The 19,789-nt window shown below is 56.5% G+C and overlaps 1 protein-coding gene across 3 annotated transcripts in view; it reads right to left on the bottom strand.

Moving 5' to 3' along the window:
* Positions 1-1,994: 1,994 nt before the first annotated feature.
* Positions 1,995-19,789, bottom strand: part of Nphp4 (nephrocystin 4) — a 92,780-nt gene continuing 74,985 nt past the window's right edge. For all 3 annotated transcript variants that reach the window (XM_076565767.1, XM_076565766.1, XM_076565768.1), the window contains 13 exons: positions 18,088-18,268; positions 13,485-13,610; positions 10,736-10,941; positions 9,742-9,968; positions 9,346-9,532; positions 8,700-8,783; positions 6,273-6,429; positions 5,782-5,867; positions 5,129-5,214; positions 3,977-4,148; positions 3,532-3,711; positions 3,094-3,237; positions 1,995-2,510 (listed from right to left, as the gene is read on the bottom strand). In XM_076565767.1, coding sequence (XP_076421882.1) covers positions 2,370-2,510; positions 3,094-3,237; positions 3,532-3,711; positions 3,977-4,148; positions 5,129-5,214; positions 5,782-5,867; positions 6,273-6,429; positions 8,700-8,783; positions 9,346-9,532; positions 9,742-9,968; positions 10,736-10,941; positions 13,485-13,610; positions 18,088-18,268 — 1,977 coding nt within the window. In that variant the 3' untranslated portion in view covers positions 1,995-2,369. The remainder of the gene's footprint in view (positions 2,511-3,093; positions 3,238-3,531; positions 3,712-3,976; positions 4,149-5,128; positions 5,215-5,781; positions 5,868-6,272; positions 6,430-8,699; positions 8,784-9,345; positions 9,533-9,741; positions 9,969-10,735; positions 10,942-13,484; positions 13,611-18,087; positions 18,269-19,789) is intronic.

Below are 19,789 nucleotides of genomic sequence, written 5' to 3'. Positions count from 1 at the left end.
GTGATGCCAAGGTCCTACCCTTTACCAGCAGGGTCTCCAGGCAAACATCCACGTAGATTTCCTGAATGCAACTGCTCTGTGAACTCTTCACTATGGGGATGGCTCTGAACTGGGACCTCCTCCAGAGGCAACTGAGTGGTCAGGTGCAGAGCTGAGATCTGGAGTACTGGCTGACATGTAAGGAAGGGGGTCCAGACTTAGGCTCAGCTATGGCTGTGACTGGTGATCTTGTGAGGCCGTGGTATAGTGAGTAGCTGTCCTGTCTATGACCTTGAAGCACCTCCCCTAAAGATGCAGCAGGTAACTGCTCCACCTGCCATGACCTTGAAGTACATGCCCCTTGGGCGTGGCCTCATAGACCCTTTAGAACTGAGACGTACATAGAACTGAGATGTACATAGGCAGGTTTCTTCTCTTGCTCGTGGTTTTTGGAGACTGGACTGAGTCAGGCAGCCGGAACAGCATTCCAGAACCTGTGACTATTCTGTTATGTATAGTGAGTTTTCCCGCTAATAAATTCCATTACCCATTACACAGACTCCGTGGATTTCTCATTATACCATGGTGTTCTTATCCCACCCTGCAGGTGACAAGGTTGAGGCCAACAGATGTGCTATGCAGGCTGAAGCTGCCCTGCTACTGGGCAGAGGCATCAAGGTGACAAAGACCCAGCTGGAGATCCTGGTGCATCTGGGGCAGCATCAACACCACGCTCCACTTCTTGCCCAGCCTGGCTCACTGTATTTGTTGATGGTAACCGAAAATCAAAGAAACTCATCAGTCCAGGAAGTGCCCGAGCTGGGCATCCTCACGTGTGGGCACAGCTGGCTGTCCACTCCCATGTCCCCGAGCTCAGCAGCCTTGGGCATCCCCACATGTGGGCACAGCTGGCTGTCCACACCCTACAGCATCAGCAGAGGTACAAGACCCACAACTTCAGGGATCAGGTTGTCCCCAGACAAGGCCGTCTGGCAACTGCCCTCAATCTGTAGTCTCTGTGATGCCAAGGGCAGGGAGGGGGGCTGTGTCCACTCCATCTGTCCACATTCCTGTCTGAGGTGGGGAGTCACGGGGACTGGAGGCTGCTTTGCAGCAGGGCACCTCAGGGCCCAGGCCTCGCCTGGCCCACAGCCCAGCAACCCAACTCTCTCATCTGCTTCTGCAGTCAAGTCCAGGGCTGTCCCCCTGCCCAAGGCAGGACTATGTGGCTAATGCTTTCCACACCAAGAGAAGAATATGGTTCTCGCCACCCTCCCTAGAGAGAATAGGGGGGAATGAGACATGAGGATCGGCTAGTCATAGCTGTGAGTGCTACTCTAGCTCAAGACTCAAGGACTGCCCCACCTCCAGAGCAGAAGACAGCCCACCACAGGCCCAGGCATGGAGGAACCAGAGAGGCAGGGACGTATGAAGGGAGAAAAGGGCTCTCACGGCCTCCCAAGGCTGTGGGTCACACCGAAGACAGTCCAACACAGGAAGCGCAGGCTTTAAAAACATTGAACCTCTTAACAGCCGAAGCCTGTGGTCAGGCTGGAACCACTGCAGCTGCAGCCTCAGCATGGGCATGCCAGAAGCGGCACTGTGCCTGGAGGACTTCAGGAAAACGGCACGCGGCTTCTTTGGACTCTAGGAGCCTCTTTGAAGGCAGCTTACACGCCTGAGTGGACACGGGGGCTGTTGGCCAGGAAACACAACTCCCTGGGAAGGAGAAACGTGCACCCACGGGCGTAAGGGCACCAGGAGCCTTGGCGACAGTGGCCTGGGACAGAACTGCTCATCACCACCGCTCAGTGCTGTTTCCTTCTCTCCCTGCAAGACGGGCAGAGAGCGCCACAGCTCCAGCCTCAGGAGCAGTCTCACAGCCGGAGGGCAGCAGGCCCCCACTCTAACACCCCAGCCGGAGGAACCCCAGAAAACACCAGAAGAGACTCTGTAGAAGTGAAATGCTTCATTCAATAACTTAAAAAAAAAATGGATACAAAAGAATTCCAGTATAAAATACATAGCAAATTAAAATATATTATGTTCATACTAAATCTGGTAAGAAAAACATAATTTTATCATTGGGGATGACTGGTACAACACAATTTGTTCTAGACGGTGACGGCCTGAGAGGCGTGAGGAGTCACATAGCCTTGTGTGTGCCGTGGGCAGAGTGGGGTCACGGCTGTGGCCACCTGGAGGCCACATTCCCTCACAGGATTAGTCCCAGCTTAACTGAGGTGTTGTGCCATGACCAGGAACACCACCTCTCTCCAGTCAGCCAGCTCCACGGGCCGTGCAGGCCCGTCCTGAGTCACTGAGACGGCAAGGCTAGAGGGTCTGCAAGGAGGGGCACTCGGAGTGGGCACTGGCCACACAGCGGTCCCTCACTGGTAGAGCACCTTCACACAGAATGCCTCTTCGTTCTTGTCCTCGTGGTCATTGATGTAAATCAGGATCTCCTCCTGCCCGGTACTACCACTCGGCCCAAACCTCAGGCCGATGGTGTAGGTCTCTCCTCCCGCCACCTGCAAGGACACAGGAACTTCAGCATTCGCCTGGGCTCCCACCCTTCTGTAGCAGCTTCTAGACCTGTGAGGCAGGCCGGCACGTGGGTGAAACCCTCTCCACCTACGGCACATCCAGGCTGGCTGGAGACCCAGCACCTCACAACCTGACAGAGGCTGTGAGGGCCAGGCTAGCCCACATAGGCCTAAGGCGGTGGCGGCTGCTGCTGCTGCTGCTGCTGCTACTGCTTGGTGCCAGCTCAGGACTGTGTGGAGAGCAGGGTGGTCCCCTTCCTAGGCACCACTCTGATGGCGGGCAAAGGAATGAGGGATCCCTCAACCCACTAACAGACAGCCCTCTCAATAGGCCCCACACTCCCATCCTCCGCTTCCACCCTCACAGTTCAACTACTTCTCCTCGGAGGAAATCCACCTGCTGCGGTGACAGGGGAGGGCACAAGGGCCGTGATGTTCACCTGCCACCTGAAGACCTTCCCCAGAAGGTGTAAGTGTCCCCAGCTTTCTAGAGCCTGCCAGCTGGAAGCAGATCTGCTCCTGAGCTCAGCACTATGGCCCCTTGCACCCGCCAGCCCTCGAGGCAGACCTGGAAGGAGTTCTCCTTGAACTGCAGCAGGTCAGGGCGGTCAGTGTGCAGGCGGTAGGTCCTCTGAGAAGGATACGGGTTGGTGTAGGTGATCCGCTTGCTGGCACCCTTCCCTTCTCCGGCTGCCATGGTGATCTCAAAGGCCTGGGGAGGGAATGGAACAAGAGACACAAGGCCGCTGGCCCAACCTGAGTACTCCTGAGCAGAGGTGCTCCACCTAGCCACAGATCCTGGGCTATCCATCACGACAGGCCAGCAGCATCCGGAGCCATCCCAGAGGGGCTTGCCCCATCTCATACAGAGCCTGGATCTGGATAGCTGGGTCCCTGGGCCAGGTAACACCATCCCCCACGAGACAGCACAGAGACCCTATGGTGCCTCTGCCCTCCCCCCCCCCTGCGCCCCCCCCCCCGGTCTGGCCCCATTGTTCATACAGACCTTGGAAATGAGAGGCTGGCGGCAGGAGAGGCATACGAGCCATGACGCCACCAGCTGGTGGTAGTCCATGTCCACCAGGTTGAGATGGACAAAGCGGCTGCCAGCCCTCCTCGGCCTCACACCCACGTGAAGATCCTGCACCCCATGAGGCGGTAACATGAAGACACCTGCAGGGTCTGTCTTCAAGGACAAGGGAGCGGTCAGGGCGCAGCCCTCTGGCGGTGACGCAGCTCCTGAGAGTCAAGTTTAATAACCCCAAAAGCCTCTGGGGCATGTACTGGTCCCTCATTCTCAACACCACATCCAGCAAAAGGCAGTTTTCATAAAAGGTAGCTCAGTGGGGAGGGGATGTCAAAGCTGCCACCGGCCACCCTGTGCCTCTGCAGGCTGGGCAGGAATGGGCTCAGAGAAGCGAAGAGACCCCCAACTCCAAGAAGGGCCCTACCTTCAGCTCCTGAGGGTGGGAAGTAAAGGCTCTCACTTTCCTAACAGTCTGTGTCCCCCGTAGGACAAGGGACAGACGGGTCAGCTGTCCTGCGACGCAGGAGACGTCCACACGCTTCAGGGAGTGGAGACAGACCTGCCATGTCTGCACAGGCTCCGCCAGCCAGCGATCCCTGCAGATGACAGGGGTCATGGACACATCTTAGCGGGGCAGCCTCATGAGAAGAAAGCTCACGGGGAGGGCTCCAGGACGGCTGGGAGCCAAGCGGCCACAGGGAGAGCGGCCACAGGAAGCCACACTGGATGGGAACCCTGTGTGCAGGCTGGGGCTGGCCACCCCTGCCTTAACCTGGAATCCCTCAAGCTGGGGCAATGCAGATTTTGTCTGTCCCAGGGCACTGCTGAGTTTGGGGACGCTTGAGAAATGCATGTCAGGTGACGAAAATGTGAGCTCTGCACAAGTCTGCAGTCTGGAAAACTGAATCATGGCCAAGCCTTAGGACAGTGGGGATCATGGCTGGAGGCCACAAGCCTGAGCTCAGGGCCTGACATCAAGTCTTCAGCTCTGAGATTCTATGGCATTATTATAAAATGGGACAGTGGGCGATACGCGTTCACAGGCTGCTACAAGGAACCACTGAGACCCATTCATACGGTACGGGTGCTGCACAGCCCCTCACCCCCAAATATAGCTAACTCCCACAGTCCCACTGTCGGAAGCCACACGGAACGCATCCTAGGCTGCTCCAGTTTTAAAGGGCTCCCAGGGGGCTCCAACTGGAACAGTTTAGCTGGATAAAAAGCCAAGGCGTGGCTGGACCAGTCTCCAGGTGCAGAAGATGAAGACAGCCACCCATACAGGGGCTGAGCTCCAGCCGACTTCAGGGTTCAGTGCAAATCCAGAGGGGAGGCTGGGGAGAGTCATCTGGGGCTGGCTCTGGGCCAGACAGCTGCACCGTCCCTTCCTTGGAGGACACGTGTCATGTCCATCTCCTGGGCTACTGTGCTACTCTGGGAGAGGGCATGCCATCACCAAGGCCTGGTTGGTCTCCAAGCTCTCCTCACAGAGCAAAGCACCAGTACCCATGATGCCGAGGGAGAGTCAGGTCCCTTGACTTCACTCTGCCCCTCCCCCATCTGTGTCTGTGCTTACGCATAGATGATGACAAAGAAGTCTTTGATCTCCGGGCTTGGACCGCTGGCCACCTTAAGAAACACATCTCGTGGCTCGCCGGGACCCTGCCAAACATAGCACGGGGCACCCTGGTTCACAGCCACCCATGTCCTCTGCTGGGCTGCACCCGGCCAGGTGCTTGCAGCTGGGTGAGGCAAGGCAGGTGAGCACAGCCCCTCCCTCATGTGATGCCTTCGTCTTCTCTATGCGTTGGGACTCACTGCTTTGCTCGCTGCTCAGGAAAATCACAGCTTCCTGATCTTATATGGATTCCAATAATTACATCCCACCGACTCTATCCAGCTTCCCAACCAGTCATAATACAATTAGCGCCCTACCCTCGGCGTAATGGCAATCAGTAAGTGCCTCAATTACCATGCTCAGCTCATTCTGCTTCATGCCTTTTCTTCAAATTTAAACTCAGATAATCAAGGAACAGATCTGCTAGCAGAAAACCTGAAAGCTCCTTCACGAAGCCTTCCTCATGATGTCAGGATAGCCACCCCCCCCACACACAGCCCTGCAGAAGGAACCCTCATCTTGAGACCAAAGGGAGGCTGTGAGGATGCAGTGGGGATGGGAGGGAGTTCCCCAAAGGATCTGCTCAAGTGGGGCTGACACGAATAGCCTACCACGTTCTGAGCCTCACAGATGACATTTGGGTCACTGCATCGCACATGGACTGGGGGGTCCTCACCGGGCATCCCCACAGGAGCACCTGGGAATGGAGAAAGGGATAACCCTGCACTTAGCCCAGAGTACACACACACACACACAATGCATGACTGTGGGTGCAGATGCTGCTGCCCTGACCCAGCGCATTCCTCAGTCTCATCAGGCTGTCAATCAGAGGGAGTGGCCACACATAATCGAAGAACCACCAATACTGAGGCACCATCAGGACGCCACCAGCCGCACACACCCTCATGCCTGATGGGGATAGGTCTGGGTCATGGGAGCCATGAACTCTTTGTGGAACCAGCCACCAAATATGTACCTTGTCACCCCAGAGAAAGCTGGAAGCTTCTATTTCACACCATAAAGGCAGGTCAGAACTTTGGAGGTACCTCTTCCCGTTAGCCGAGCCTGCACAATGGCAGCCACAGGGACCTGGGGGACCTGCCTGGAAGTGTGTGCCAGGGAGGCAGGCGGATGGCCTTCTTCAGGAAGGTGAGTTCTGGGTGGTAGAAGCGGAAGACCTGGTCCACCACATGGGGCTGGGGCTCCACAGTCAGGCAGAGCACTGCAATGGGCCGGCCACTCTCCACCCGGAAAAGAACCTGCAGAGATGGACATGTGGCAGCTTCGTGGACCCCTCTGGACAGCATGAGGAGCTCACCATCATCCCCAAAGTGAGATGGGAAAGACAGACACTGAAATGCATCCGTGGGTGCACAAGTGAGGGGATCCATGGACTGGATCTGGGGTGCACTCACAGACATGCCGATCCCTGAGCTTATGCAAGGCACACTCCTAAAACCCAGCGGACCAACTAGCCACCCAGCAGCACCAAGAACTACTCCGGTCTGGATTCCACCTCCACAGGCTGGGACGTCTGAGCATCACTGCAGAGGGGTCTCACCCTTAACCTCACCAGGCCCCATGGTGGCACCGGGTGCTGTGTTTAGGGACAGAGCACAGCACAGGCCCTACGACCCCGGTGGAGGAAAGGAGGAGATGCCTACACCAAGGAGACCAGAACTAGAAATGCTCCTCTGTCGAAACAGTTACAAAAACACTGGCCTGCCTATCCAGAAGAACTAATGGACAGGAGGTGCAATGGCAGAAGCTCTGGTCACACAGGCACTCACAGTGCACACCTGCACAGAGACAAACGTACACAACACACACGGCATACTGGGAAGAAATGAGCTGAAGGCAGGTGGGGAGTGAGATCTTCCTGAAAATATACCTTATATTAGTTTGAATCTGGATTCCTGTGAACATTCTTCAATTTTAAAACTAACCTAACACCAGCTGGGGTCTAGACACCCCGTCCTGCAACAGAAGGCCCTCTGAAAGGCTTCTCTTCTTGCCCACTTTCCGCAGAGTGGCAGACCAGCCAGCTACCTGCAGCTGAAGAAGCGAAGCCGAGTGTCTGGCGGGCCAAGCTGCCTAAGCGGCGGAGCTACTGGCTGCCTTGGTAGCCGCAAAGGAGACAGCCCCGGGACAGGCATCCCACCACAGCAGCAGAGTGACAGGGAGCAGCAGCTGCTTCCTGAGCAGTGACAACTGTAACAGTAGCCATAGCAACAAGAGACAGCTGAGCAGTTCGGAGTGGTCACCGCAGGGACAGGACAAGGCATGGTGGGCTCAGGGCAAGGGGTGAGAACTGAGGCCGAAGAAGGCCGGACAGAGCCAGAGGAGACACTCTCCAGTCCTGGTCCTGGGAGAGTTCCAGAAGCCGTCCAGTCTCCAAGGGCCAAGTCTTGGCTATGCCAGGCCCAGGACTGTGACAATGGCTGCTGTCAGGGCTGAGGAGCCCTGGCTTCCACGGCTTACACAGAACTAACACTGAGCTAAGTGTCCAGCTACCAGAGACCTGGTGAGAGCTGTGGCTGCAGAGGGTGCTGCTGCTGCTGCTGCCACTGCTGCTGCTGCCGCTGCTGATGACCCCCAACAAACAGCAAAGTGGGGAAACCGCAGAGATGGGAACCTGAAGACGGTCTTCTTGCCTAAGTAAAAGGACCCCAGCCAGTCGACTGGTGACAGTGTGTCACCACACACACACACACTCAGACACACACACACACACACACACACCCATTCAGTCACCATCTGCAGCACAAAACAATGCATGCATTCCTTCCACGCAGGTGAAGCCAAGGCTCTGCTTACAGACCAGACACAGTTCTCACGGGAATTGTGGCCTGGTGGGTACAGTGCAAAGGTTGCACACAGTGAGACTCTGGAACATGGCGGCCTTCGGGCCACCCTCTGTCCAGACTACACTAAGTGAGACCTGTGGGAGGAGGAGGGAGACCAAAGTACCACAACAGGCATTTTCCTACAAAAGAGGGTAAAATCTCAGGTCTTCCAAAGACCACCCTCTCAGTAGGCTGCTGAGAGAACATGTCTAAAGACTTATTTCTAGGAAGAACATTCCCCATCTTTCCATCTGTTTATCTGTCTGTCTGTCTGTCTATCTACACCTTTATCTATCTACCTACCTATCACAAGTGCATACACTCACACACTCGCATACATACCACACACACACACACCTTTAGAATGCTGCCAAGTGGCCATGTGCTATGACAGCTGTATTTAGGGGGCAGTAGCCGGCAGCCATTAGGACAACCAGCTTCCTGTGCACAGAGCCAAGGCTGCATAGAGCTGCCAGGTGATCCACCCACGCCGGACCCTATCACGGGCTGTGCCAGTGTCTAGGCACAGCTGTGGCCTCCTTGTCTCTGCCACATCTTATTTCAGTCTAGGAGCCTACCCAGGAAGAGAGGAGGAGGGGTCAAGGTCTCACAGCAGACGCCACATGCTTGGTTTGGCGTGCTCTGACACTTGACTTGCTCTAAGACATCCCGAGTCCCCCTACCTTGGCGTGTTTAGTAGGCATGGTACTGTGCTTCCAAAGGGGTCCAGACTCTGGGTCCTTCTCTGAGCTCATCTCAGCAGGGGTCTGTGAGACACGGAGCAGCACAAGTGAGTCAGGGCGAGTCAGGTGACAATCAGAACCTGGACCAGCCAGGGCCGTGAGCTCCAGGTGTCACCATCCTGTTCTCAGGCAGGCTCTCACAGCATGATGCTGACTTCCAGCCTCACCCACCCAACTCAGTCACTGCCCTGTGGCCTGTCCACAGAGCCAGCTGGACATCTGAGGAACTGGGACTCCTCAATCCCCTCGTAAGTGACTGCAGAACTAACTTCTAAAGAGGCCAGAGCTTCAGTGGGTCCCTCCCCTTCACACTCACACAACTGGCATGTGCCTTCCCAGCACTCTGCTGGTTCTGTGCAGGAGCACACACAGGGATGGTGCAGGTATGCCCTCCCAGGAGAAAGAGAGAAGGATCCAGGCTGCTGCACATAGCACCAAAGAGGAGCACACACCGAGTGACAGGTGGGGCAGGCACCAGTCAGGGGTCCCCTGGTGCAGACGCCGGCTGAGTAGGGACATTTGCAAATACAGAGAAATGCTGTTCCGCTTTGCCACCTCGATGGACAGCACTTCCCTGACTTCACACCTGTGGTGGAGCCAGTGGGCCCACGGAGAAGCTCTGGTACTTGAAGGGGATGTGGGCAGTCTCCCGGGGTCGCAGGTAGAGCTGGGGGGCCAGGCTGCCACGCAGGTGGAACATGTCCTCCTCCAGGGGCGTGTGCAGGCCAGCGGCCTCCTTGAAGTGCCGCCACTCCTGGCAGTCCAGGATGATGCTAGAGGGGCAGGTGGGGACCATGGTGTGTAAAGAAAATACACCTACCACCCCGAGAACCTCAGATGAGGGAACAGGGGACAGGCAGGCTGGCTTCCATGCCAGAGGTGAATCGGCCCAGGAGCTTCACACACACACACACACACACACACACACACACACACACACACACACACACACACTCAGAGCTAGCTGGGTGGCAGCTCTTACCTGAGCTCCGGGCTATCAATCTCGATGGCCACCGTGTGCTGAGTGTTATGCGGGTTTTTAAGAGCAAACTCGAAGAACTCAGCCGTGCCCAGCGTGGCGTACAGTGTGTGGTGGGTGGTGATGGCCTGGCTCAGTACACTGGTGATGCTCTCTGTCTTGGTGCGCTCCCGGTAGGCATCAATGACCTGCAGGTCCCGAGAGTGCTGTGCACGGACACTCTGCTGTGCCTACAAACACCAGGGGCCACATCTGACACCTCTGAGTCCTTGCTTTGCCAGCCCCCATCCCGAGGCATCAGATTTATTTTGGAAACCAATTTCTCCTTCTTTAGCCATGTGGTCTGGAAGTGCTACCTGTCCCCCACACTCCAGGGATCTCAGTGCTTGTCAGAATAGAACAGAGGACCACATCCCGGCTTGCCTCCGTCCCAAATCCTCCTAAGAGACCCCTTTAACCACCAAGGAAAGGTACCAGGCATAGCCTAGGGAATTAGGCACAGTGATGTCAAACAAGAAAGAACCTCACGGCCACAGGACCCACCCAACAGGTACCTGCATGGTGCCGACGCCTGCCTGGGACGACAGTCCACAGAGGAGATGTAAGCCCCGTGTGGTAGCCCAGCATCCAGCAGCCTCAGTCTGGGTCCACACCTGACAACCAGTCTGTGAGGCCTAACTGCCTCCTCCCCCGCACCCTCGCGTGCCAGGGGTCCCAGCCTGCAGCTGCACTGAGCCCCTCAGATCCAATGCTAAGGAGGCTGAGACCGCAGGTGGGGGAGGGGGGCTGCCTAAAAGGCCTTTGGACATGAACTCATTTGAAGTAAGGATACCGAAGCTCTGGTCCCCGAGTGGGAGAAACCTTTCAGTAAAAGATTTCCAACCTGAAAATATCCCCTGGTGGCCAAAATGTCCACTTCTCTCCTCGCCTGCAAACAGGGTGTAGGAGGAAGGTGAGGGGACCCAACTCCGGGAACAAGCCACGGGCAGCCTCTCACCAGCAAACTGATCCTGCGGCTGCCAGAATCCCCTCCGGACTCCTGCAGGCGCACCAGACGCATCCTTTCCAGCTTGCGCCTGTGCACAGCATCTGCCTCCTGGCCCGCAGCCTGGGGCCCCTGGCCGGCCCGAGTGTGGGTCAGCAGCATGGCGGCCAGCTCGCTGTCCACGTCAGCCAGCTTCTGCGCCTGCACCACACGTTTTCCTGTGGAAAGGGCCAGAGGAAGGGTCAGGGATGGATGTGCAGAGGAGTACCAGCAAAGCCAGCGGCTGGTCCCTAGGGAGCTTCCAGGGTGGATCCTCTCCGAGTCACTCGACTGATAAAGATGCATATTTGGGCCTGGTCCCTCACAGCAGCTCCCCTTCCACAGTCCCTCAAACCTAAGGAACTCTGGCCCCAGTCCTTAGCTCACTCCAGTAGATGATTTTCTAGGAGGAAAGCCAGATACTCGGGTTTATAGTTGTGTGGTAACACCGTCTCCTGAACTCAGGTAGCCTCGGGTAGAAGATGGGGTGGTCACTGCTGCAGAGGCCTGCTTCTGAGGTACCTCCGATTGACTCCCCAGCCCCACCTGTGTGCACACGGCACGATCCCCAAGTTCCTATCAGAAGTGGGGTTCACAGAGGTCGCCTGGTCCCAGCACTGCTCTCATCTGCCTTTTGGAGCGGGCACTCTGATGTGGGGGAGCTCAGATCCTGGACTCAGGATGAGCTGGCCACAGACAGCAGGGTAAACACCACCTATGCCCCCTTCCCGTACAGAGCTGGGGTTAGTGGTGCTGGTGGAACCGTGCTTGGTGACAAGGCCACATCACAGGCTGACAGTAAGAATCCAGGTAGGGCAGGTCAAAGGGGGATCCCACCTTGAGGCCTGGGTCCTCCCCCGCTTACAGAGCTTCCCAGGGCCTGGCTCCACCTGTCCTCACACAGTAACCCGCTACGGTGCTCTGTAGGACGAAGCCCGGCTGTCCCTCCACTCACCACCACTCCCTGTTTCCAGGCTCCTCACCACCACTCTATTTTAAATTCATCTCACGGCTTTTTCAGTGTCACAGGCTGGCTTCGACATCTTAAGTGACAGCCTGAAGGAACACTTTGTGTGTCAGAGCTCAGGCGTGCATGGGAAACCCAGCCTGGAATCTGGTCTGAGCAGCCTGTGATCATGGCCCAGGAGAAACAGCAGGTTGGGGGCAGCCACACAGCCAGGATTCGAGATGAGTTCAAGGGACAGCACGTTTACCCCAACAGTTGCCTCCCCTGACTCCAAAGCAACCAGAAATGGGGTTCTGGGGGAGTCATGTGGGAGCACACTTCCCTAAACACAAGAAGAGCCTAGAACTTCTCAAGGTCTCAGGGAACTTCTAATCCAGAGCCGCACCCCAGGGATCACAGACCCTTGCAGGGAACCCTCCGCCCACCCATCACAGACTGCAGGGCCCGGGACTCCAGGGCTCTTTCTCTCAATGCGCCGTCACTCACGCCAGCTTCCTGGGCTGCTCAGAGGGGCTAACTGGGAATGAAGCACCGTGACCCCAAGTAGGGAACTCAGGCCCAACCTTACCCCTCACCCTAATCATCATCACGATTATGTGACCTCCCTTGCCTTAGTTCACTGAATATTAAAACGAGGGTCTGGCCTAGAGCGACAGGACATACGTGGACCGTGGGTCCCTCTGAGCACTGCTGAGCCCTCGGCCTCTTTCTGAGGGAGAATGTATAGTTCTGCCTATAGAGTCAGGAATTAGATGGGCAAGATTCCCAAGGTCCTGTGACGTGGAATGTAGAGGATTCACCAAGCTCCAAGCCATGGCTCGGACATCCTCTTCTCAAGACACAGCTGCAGCCCAAGGTGGACAGAGCTGGGACCACCCACGTAAGAAAGCTCCGGAGTCACCATCTCTAACATCTGAGCAAAGAGCTCCTTAGAGGGCACAGCCTCCTCTCCTTCCAACGACAGGCTCACATTCAAGCCCTCGGGCCCTCGTGTTTAAGGGAACAGAAAGACTCCAGACACCCCGTGGAAGTGATTTTCCTCAAACCTAGGACTTTCCAGTCCAGACTCAAGTCTCTCATTCCCTAGCTTCATAAACAGCCAAGGAACCAGGGAGGAGTTTCTAATCTGCTTTTAAAACTCAGTGTCAGGGCGGGAGGTGGCTTGGTGGAGATGTTTCCTGTGCACAAGGCCCTCGGCACACATGTACAAAGTCAGGTGTGGCAGCATTTACCTGCAACCCCAGCACAGGGAGGTGGGGGCAAGAGGATCCCAGGTGCTCACTACTCACTGGCCAGACAGTCTAGCCAAGTGGTGAGCTCCATTCTCAGTGAGAGACCCTGCCTCAGAAAATAAGGGGGAAAGCTACAGCCACTCAAGGCTGACCTCTGGCCAACACACATGCTCGCACACACACGCACACATGCACACACACTTCTCATCTCTTCCCTGTGTGAGCAGCTCAGATTTAGGTAATTAGCAGAATTACCATCTCCCTATAAGACATCATGATTGGATGCAGGACCAGACCTAGAGGAGCTTCAAGGTTCAACAACCCTGTAAGTTCCTGGGGCCATTATCAGGTACCCCAGCTGGGCATAACCAACCAACCTTGAATCCAGACACTAGGGCAATCAATGGACAGGAATGTGAATACACACCGCATACATCCCCATCACACACACACAGAGGCTTCTGCCTCAGTGAACCACATATACCCCACCTGCCACCCAGATGTGGCCACAGTCTCAACTCACGTCTGGGGCCTCCTGGTATGAGGAGGCTTCCCCCAGAGAAGAAGCTGGCTCCGTCATTTGAGATGACCCGAGACCTGGATGGTGGCAGCGAACAGGAACCTCTTGCTCTTGGCTCACACATGTGACCTAAATGAAAAGCACTCTCATAAGATAGGGCCCCAAGCAGGGACTGGTAGACCATACCAGCTCTCCCGTGTGGAGCCCGGGCCTGCAGATGCTTCTTCATCTCCACTCTCAGACTCACTAGTATGCCCAGGTGCCGGCTGCTGCGGTCTGAATGCATCCCGCAAGAGGGATTGTGGGCAGGAGACAGGCTGTCTTTGCACTGTCCTCTCCAGGCTTGGACCCCTCCCCCACCATACAGAGGAGGTCTCCATTTGATCACACAGTTCATGCATACTGTCTCCAACTCTAACCCGGGCCTGGGAGAGTGGAGGCTCTAGGAAAGTCCTCTCCACGTGCAGGGGAAGGCAGATGGGATTTCATGATGAGGCCTCTGCAGAGCAACAGGGGCCTCGGAGAAGGCTGGGCGACGACGCCTGCCAGCAGATCCAGAGCAGCACTTTGAGAGGCTGCAGGTGGTTACAGCCCCGAGGCGGCAGCGTCTGCCCACAGGCATGCTTTTCCAGAGCACAGACCCACAACTCCACAGGGGTCAACCACCCGGGTGAGGCAGAGCCTAGCTGGGGAATCACATTCCAGACGGAACCACCCAACTGCCAAAGCACACCTGTGCAGTGCATTCTCCCAACCTCAGCAGGGCAGGGCGGAGCACATGCTGGCACAGTGTCCCCGCTGCCCCCCCCCCCAGACTGGCAGCAGCAGGAACCCCTGCCCAGGCTGCCCGCCTCTCTGATGTCCCCCTGCCCGTCCTGCCTTCCTGTTCACAGTGACCTCTTCCTCAGTCTAGATGTACCTGCTCTTCACCCTCCTGTTCACAGGCTTCTGTTTTACAAGGACATCTCAGCATTGGGCTCATTTGCACACCCACAGCGCTCCAGGCGAGCCATGGCTTCTGCCTGACCCAGGTCTCTGGCAACAGAGGTGCTCTTTTGATCTCGGCTGCCTGACAGACGCATCCTCACGGATGTGGGCTGAGGTGGCCTGGCCTTCCATCCTCCGTGGGGTCCAGCTGGTCTATAAGCAGCTGAGAATAGGTGGCCCAGGGACAGCAGCCTGGATTTCAGATTCTGCAGCTGGGGACCCCGGCTGTGTCAGGGCCCTGAGACCTTCCCTCCACAAAGACTGGCTAGGACAAAGACTGTGTAGCAGAGGAAGGCTGGGTGGAGTCAGCGGGTTCAGAGAGCAGTCAAGTGGAGAGGCGACCACCTGGAGAATGCTCCTTAGAGCCCCGAGTATGCAAAGCCTCTTCCACCAGAAGGCTCCAGTCGTTTTTAAACCGTCTTTGTCATCCCTCGGCTGCCTGCTGCCTGGCTGCCTCTCCTGCAGGCCAGAACAGTTAGTTCCTCACAACCAAAGCTCTAGGGAGCACTGGATCCCCATCCTTCTCTCATTGCTGCAGGGGCAGATATGGAATCCCCACTCAGCACCTTCCAAAGCCAACAGGACAGACAAATGCCAGGCCAAGCCACCTGCTCACAGCTGAGATATCTACTCTCATGGTTAGTTTCTGTGTCCAGTGCTAGCTTCTGTGTCCATGCTAGCTGCCACACTCCTGGGGGCCAGAGGGCGGGGCTGACTTGTCCCCCTAATCTCTTCCCAGCGGGAAGTCAATGGCTGACCCTCATCCTGCCCCCACCCCAGCTCTGGCATTGGTTCCGAGGCCCATGATAATACAACAGCCTCAGCTGTCACTTGCTCAGACGTCCTTGCCACATCCCCACAGACACGCAGTCTCGGCTTCACAGATCTTGCTGCTGCCACACATGCAGAGCTGACCCGGGGCTTGTTTCCCACATACACACACACAGAGCTGACCCGGGGCCTGTTTCCCACCCACACACGCAGAGCTGACCCGGGCTCCTTCCCACACGAACGCAAGGCAGAGAGGGTGGCAGCTTGTGGACTACAGGGTCTTGGCAAGCTCTCAGTCACATCCCAGGGAATCACTCCAAGACGGAACAAGCCTGTCACCCTGCGGTGGGAACACTGAGGCTGGCACACTGAGTTGGCTGGGGTTTGTCCCACATGGGGAGGAAGTTCAGGAATTTCCCTAGCTTTCTTGACTCCCATCCCCTAGTGGCCAGTGGGTCCCTCCATCAGGCCTTGGATCTATCCACTCCCCACCAAAGTGAGCCCTGGCCTATGACGTACACTGCAGACATACGCTGCTCCGAAAGACAAAGACTGGGGAAGACACATCAAGGTCAAGATCAGTCTGCGTGGCAAGGGCAGGTGACCACATTTCTTCACCCTCAGGATCACAGAGGGTGGGTGGTGACAGCAGCCTCAGCAGTGAGTTGAGCTGGACACACAGTCACCCCGGGACAAGGCATTCTGCTGGCCCTGGTGCTATTTCCCCTTGCAACATCCATGCTCACGGGGTCCGCTTGTCAATGACGGAAATAAACCGTGTGAGGTGAACTCACCTCCACGTGTGTCTTCAGAAACAGCACAGGGCAACGGTGTTGCCATCGGGTACAATCTGCCATCCTAATTTGGCACAGACTTTCTTCCCCTTTAGGGGACAGGAGGTTATGCTGGAGATACCAACTCATCTGCAGCAGGGGTAGAAATACCCTCTAAGGACACAGGGCTCCCAACGTGAGTCCACGGGGGAAGCAGAATGGGCCACCACTAGGTGTCAGTCCCACACCAGGACACAAGTTCATCACCATGGATGCTCTCTAAAACCTAAGCCTTGCCATCATAGGTCCCAAGGACATCAGCCTTGCTGCCCGCCTCCCTGGAGGGCTTCTGCAAGAGGGCTCCCAGGTGACCCTTGGCCACCCACCTACTTCACCAGCATAACTGGAGGAGAAGAAAGCAGTGTGGGCCATTCAATCCGTGAAGGACAAAAGACAGCATGAAAAAAAAATCAGCAAAGAACATCCAAGGGTCGGGGCGGAGAAACCATGGAGCGAGCCAGCGAGCCAGCAGCGGAGAGCTGGTGGTCGCCGGCACCTATATACCGTCCCACGCAGCCATCCCACTGTGAATGAAGCTGCTGGGTGCGGCCACCAGGCCGAGGTGTGAGCTTTGTGTCTGTCACCCTAGAGGCCTCCACGGCCAGCACCCAATTTGCTGAAACATGACTGCTACACCAGATGGTTGTATAAAGAAATGAAGGCCACAACATTTCCGCTACCTAACAAAAACTGGTGGCGGGGGGCGGACAGGTGGCCCACTCGTCCTTCACTGGCGCACACGCCAGTGTCCCTGGCGCTGGCCATCTCGGGCACTCCCCCACGGGCTTATCTCCCTCTTGCAGGCAAAGTATGAAAATGACAGTTTAAGATAACATATAACGGAGCCCATCTTTCTTCTGAGATAAGATTTTCCAACCTGGAGTCACTGCACATCTGTGGGCCGGTGAATTAAATATGAAAAGAGCCGCCGGGGTTGGAGCTGGGCACGTCCTGCGGCTCCCCGAGTCGCTTGGGCTCCTGAGTAAAGCCTGCTTCTCACAGGAGCCTCGTTTATTTCTCCAGAACCTAATTGAGTTTTGCTGTTTCTATATTGTCTATTTTCCAAGCTGCCTTGGATTTACATTTGTAAACAAGCAGGCAGAAACCTCCAACCAGACTTAATGAGCTGTGTGCTCACATCTCTGCCACCGCCACTCCGCAAACCCGTGCTTCAGCACAGGCTGGATGTGGCCCGTGGGGCTCTTGGACTTAAAACCAGGCTGGGCTTTGAGGAATGGAAAAATCCCTAATAAGATGGCAGAGATCTTGGTCTCAGCCTCGCAAAGGCCTCCCACAACCAGTCCTGCACTTTCGATTTTAGCAGGAAAATCACCCACCCTTTGGGGTACCCCCAAAGGACAAGTAGTGAGGACGCTGCCGTCTCTGAAGGTTCTCTACTGGCTCAGCTCCCCAGGACAGGTGCCTGACCTTATGCACCTAGATGTCTCTGTCTATTGACCCCTCAGCCTCTCCATTCTCAGTGAAAGCCTGTGGAGGGTCCAGGCAGGACCACGCAGAGCCAGCTCCAACCCTCATTGGTCAGGCAGAAGCAATAACAAGAGCAGGCTGCCGTCAGTCCCTCTGCTGAGGCACCTTGAAACGATGTCACCGTGCTCAGAAGAAAAGCTTTCCTCCTCCCGCGGTTCCTGAGCTACACAGAAAACTCAGGATTGCTCTCGCCTCTCTCTGATGGGCAGTTCTGGGGCTGGGACTCTAAGTCAGACCCTCCAGCACCTCGTCACTCTGTTGGAGGGTGGTCACAGGATGACCCATGGACAAGCCTGAGAAGACAGGTGATTCCAAGCTCCCACCAGAACCCAGGCAGTGAATGCCTGCCACCAACACAGGTGCAGTGGCCAAGGTCAGGCTGGAAGCCATGCTCACCCAAGTCTTGGTTTCCTACCAAGTGTGGGATGCCTGAGGTGAGGCTACCCCTCCTGCTCTAGCTGGGGAAACAGGCGCTGGAGAAATGACACAGGACCAGGAGAACTAGGTGGAGCTGCTGGCAATCTTACCCACGTTGGCTAAGGTCAGGTGCAGGCGGCCCTTCACCACTGTGTGGACACCAATGGGCTTGATACTGCCAAAGCCAGCCACATCACCGCTCACCACCATCGTTTCCTGTTCATACTCAGTGGCCATGACCTCCAGTTCATGTGAGACCTGAACAGCTGGCCGCCCTTGGCGGAGGAGGTGCTGCAGAGGGAAGAGAGACAGTGGTGAACAGCTGGGTCCAGCCACTGCCACCGCAATGGTCAGCAGAGGACCCTGGAGGAGGAGGAAGGCAGGTCCGTGAAGGGCGTCAGCTACAGAGCGCTAGTCACCAGCCACACAGGAGCCAACTTCGTAGAAACATCAGCTTTAACACAGCCCAGTCTGCCCTCTGAATAAACACTGGGTGGCACTGTGGTGCACCGGGGACCTGGCAGCTGCCTGGTAGGAGCCAGCCTCCAAAGGGAAGAGATACAGGCAACAGGGATGTGACAGCAAAGGTGAGCAGGAGGGGAGCCAGGCCAAGGTGCACACCGCAGAGCCCACGAGGACAGGACCACAGGCTTCAGTGTAGCTCAAGGAGGGGCCAGATGGGGTCACGGGATATGGGGACCTCTGGACCTGGGCTGAGGCAGCACGAAGCCCTATGTGCCAGTGGGGCAGGTGGGCACAGTGAGTGGCACAAAGGCCTGCCCCAGGACAGCGTCGGGGGGCTCTCTCGAACCCCTCTCTCCAGGTACCATCTTCAGGCTTCTGCCTGCGCCCATGCAAGGCTGGGGCACTGGGGATGGACTCAGGCTCCCAGCCAGCCTGGACCTCATCAGCTACGTGCCCTGGAGCTTCCTCCTACCGGACAGGTGTGTGGAACCAGGCTACAGTCCAAGCTTCAGTAACCCTTGAGTCTCTCCTACAGAAATGAGAGCACCTTCTCTGGGAGTGAGGACGCCACACTGGGTCCTCCACACTTTGAAGGCTGCCAGCCCAGTGACAATGGCACACCACAATGCACAGCCATTCATGGCTCAAGAGCCCCTGGTATTGGGAAATAGGACAAGGCCTCTGGAGAATGACCCGGAAATACAGAAAAACATCTAGCATTTGCAGGAAGCAAGGAGAGGTGAACACGGTGTCGGGTGCCTATCACAGTGGAAGGCTGGTTGCCAAGATGGCGGCACCTCTGGAGGGAAGGGTGTGGCTGTCGAGCCCACCAGGAGGAGCTGGCCTCGAGGGCCCCAGCTGCTCTGTCATCTGAAGCCCCCACTCCATTGCTTCGGATGTGACATCAGGGCACACAGAGGCAGAGAGCATGGGCGTTAGGGCAGGGACTGTGCAGAATCCCAGCGGTGGTGGTTATCCGTGACTGTGGACTTGTCTCCACTGGAAACGGGTTAACAGGAGGCCACACTAAGGTGGCCAAGGGCCTCCTTGAGAGAAGCACGGAGGTCGTTAGCTCCAGCTGCACACGAGCCCTTTAACCCAACCTGCATTCTTCTCTGCCTTTTAACTTTAAAACTGAAGTCGAGAGGCCTGAGAGGCAGCTCAGCAGTCAAGAGCATTTCTCTCTTCCACGAGTTCAGTTCCCAGCACCCACAAGCAGCTCACAGCAGAGCTGCCTGGAACTGTGGCTTCAGGGCACTGATTGCCCTCTTCTGGCCTCTATGGGTACCTGCAGGCATGTGCGCACACACACACACACACACACACACACACACACACACACACACA

The sequence above is a fragment of the Peromyscus maniculatus genome, chromosome 2, assembly GCF_049852395.1.
Source record: "Peromyscus maniculatus bairdii isolate BWxNUB_F1_BW_parent chromosome 2, HU_Pman_BW_mat_3.1, whole genome shotgun sequence".
Lineage (NCBI taxonomy): Eukaryota > Metazoa > Chordata > Mammalia > Rodentia > Cricetidae > Peromyscus > Peromyscus maniculatus.
Note: the sequence above shows the minus strand (reverse complement) of the source record. Positions and strands in the feature narration are given on the sequence as shown.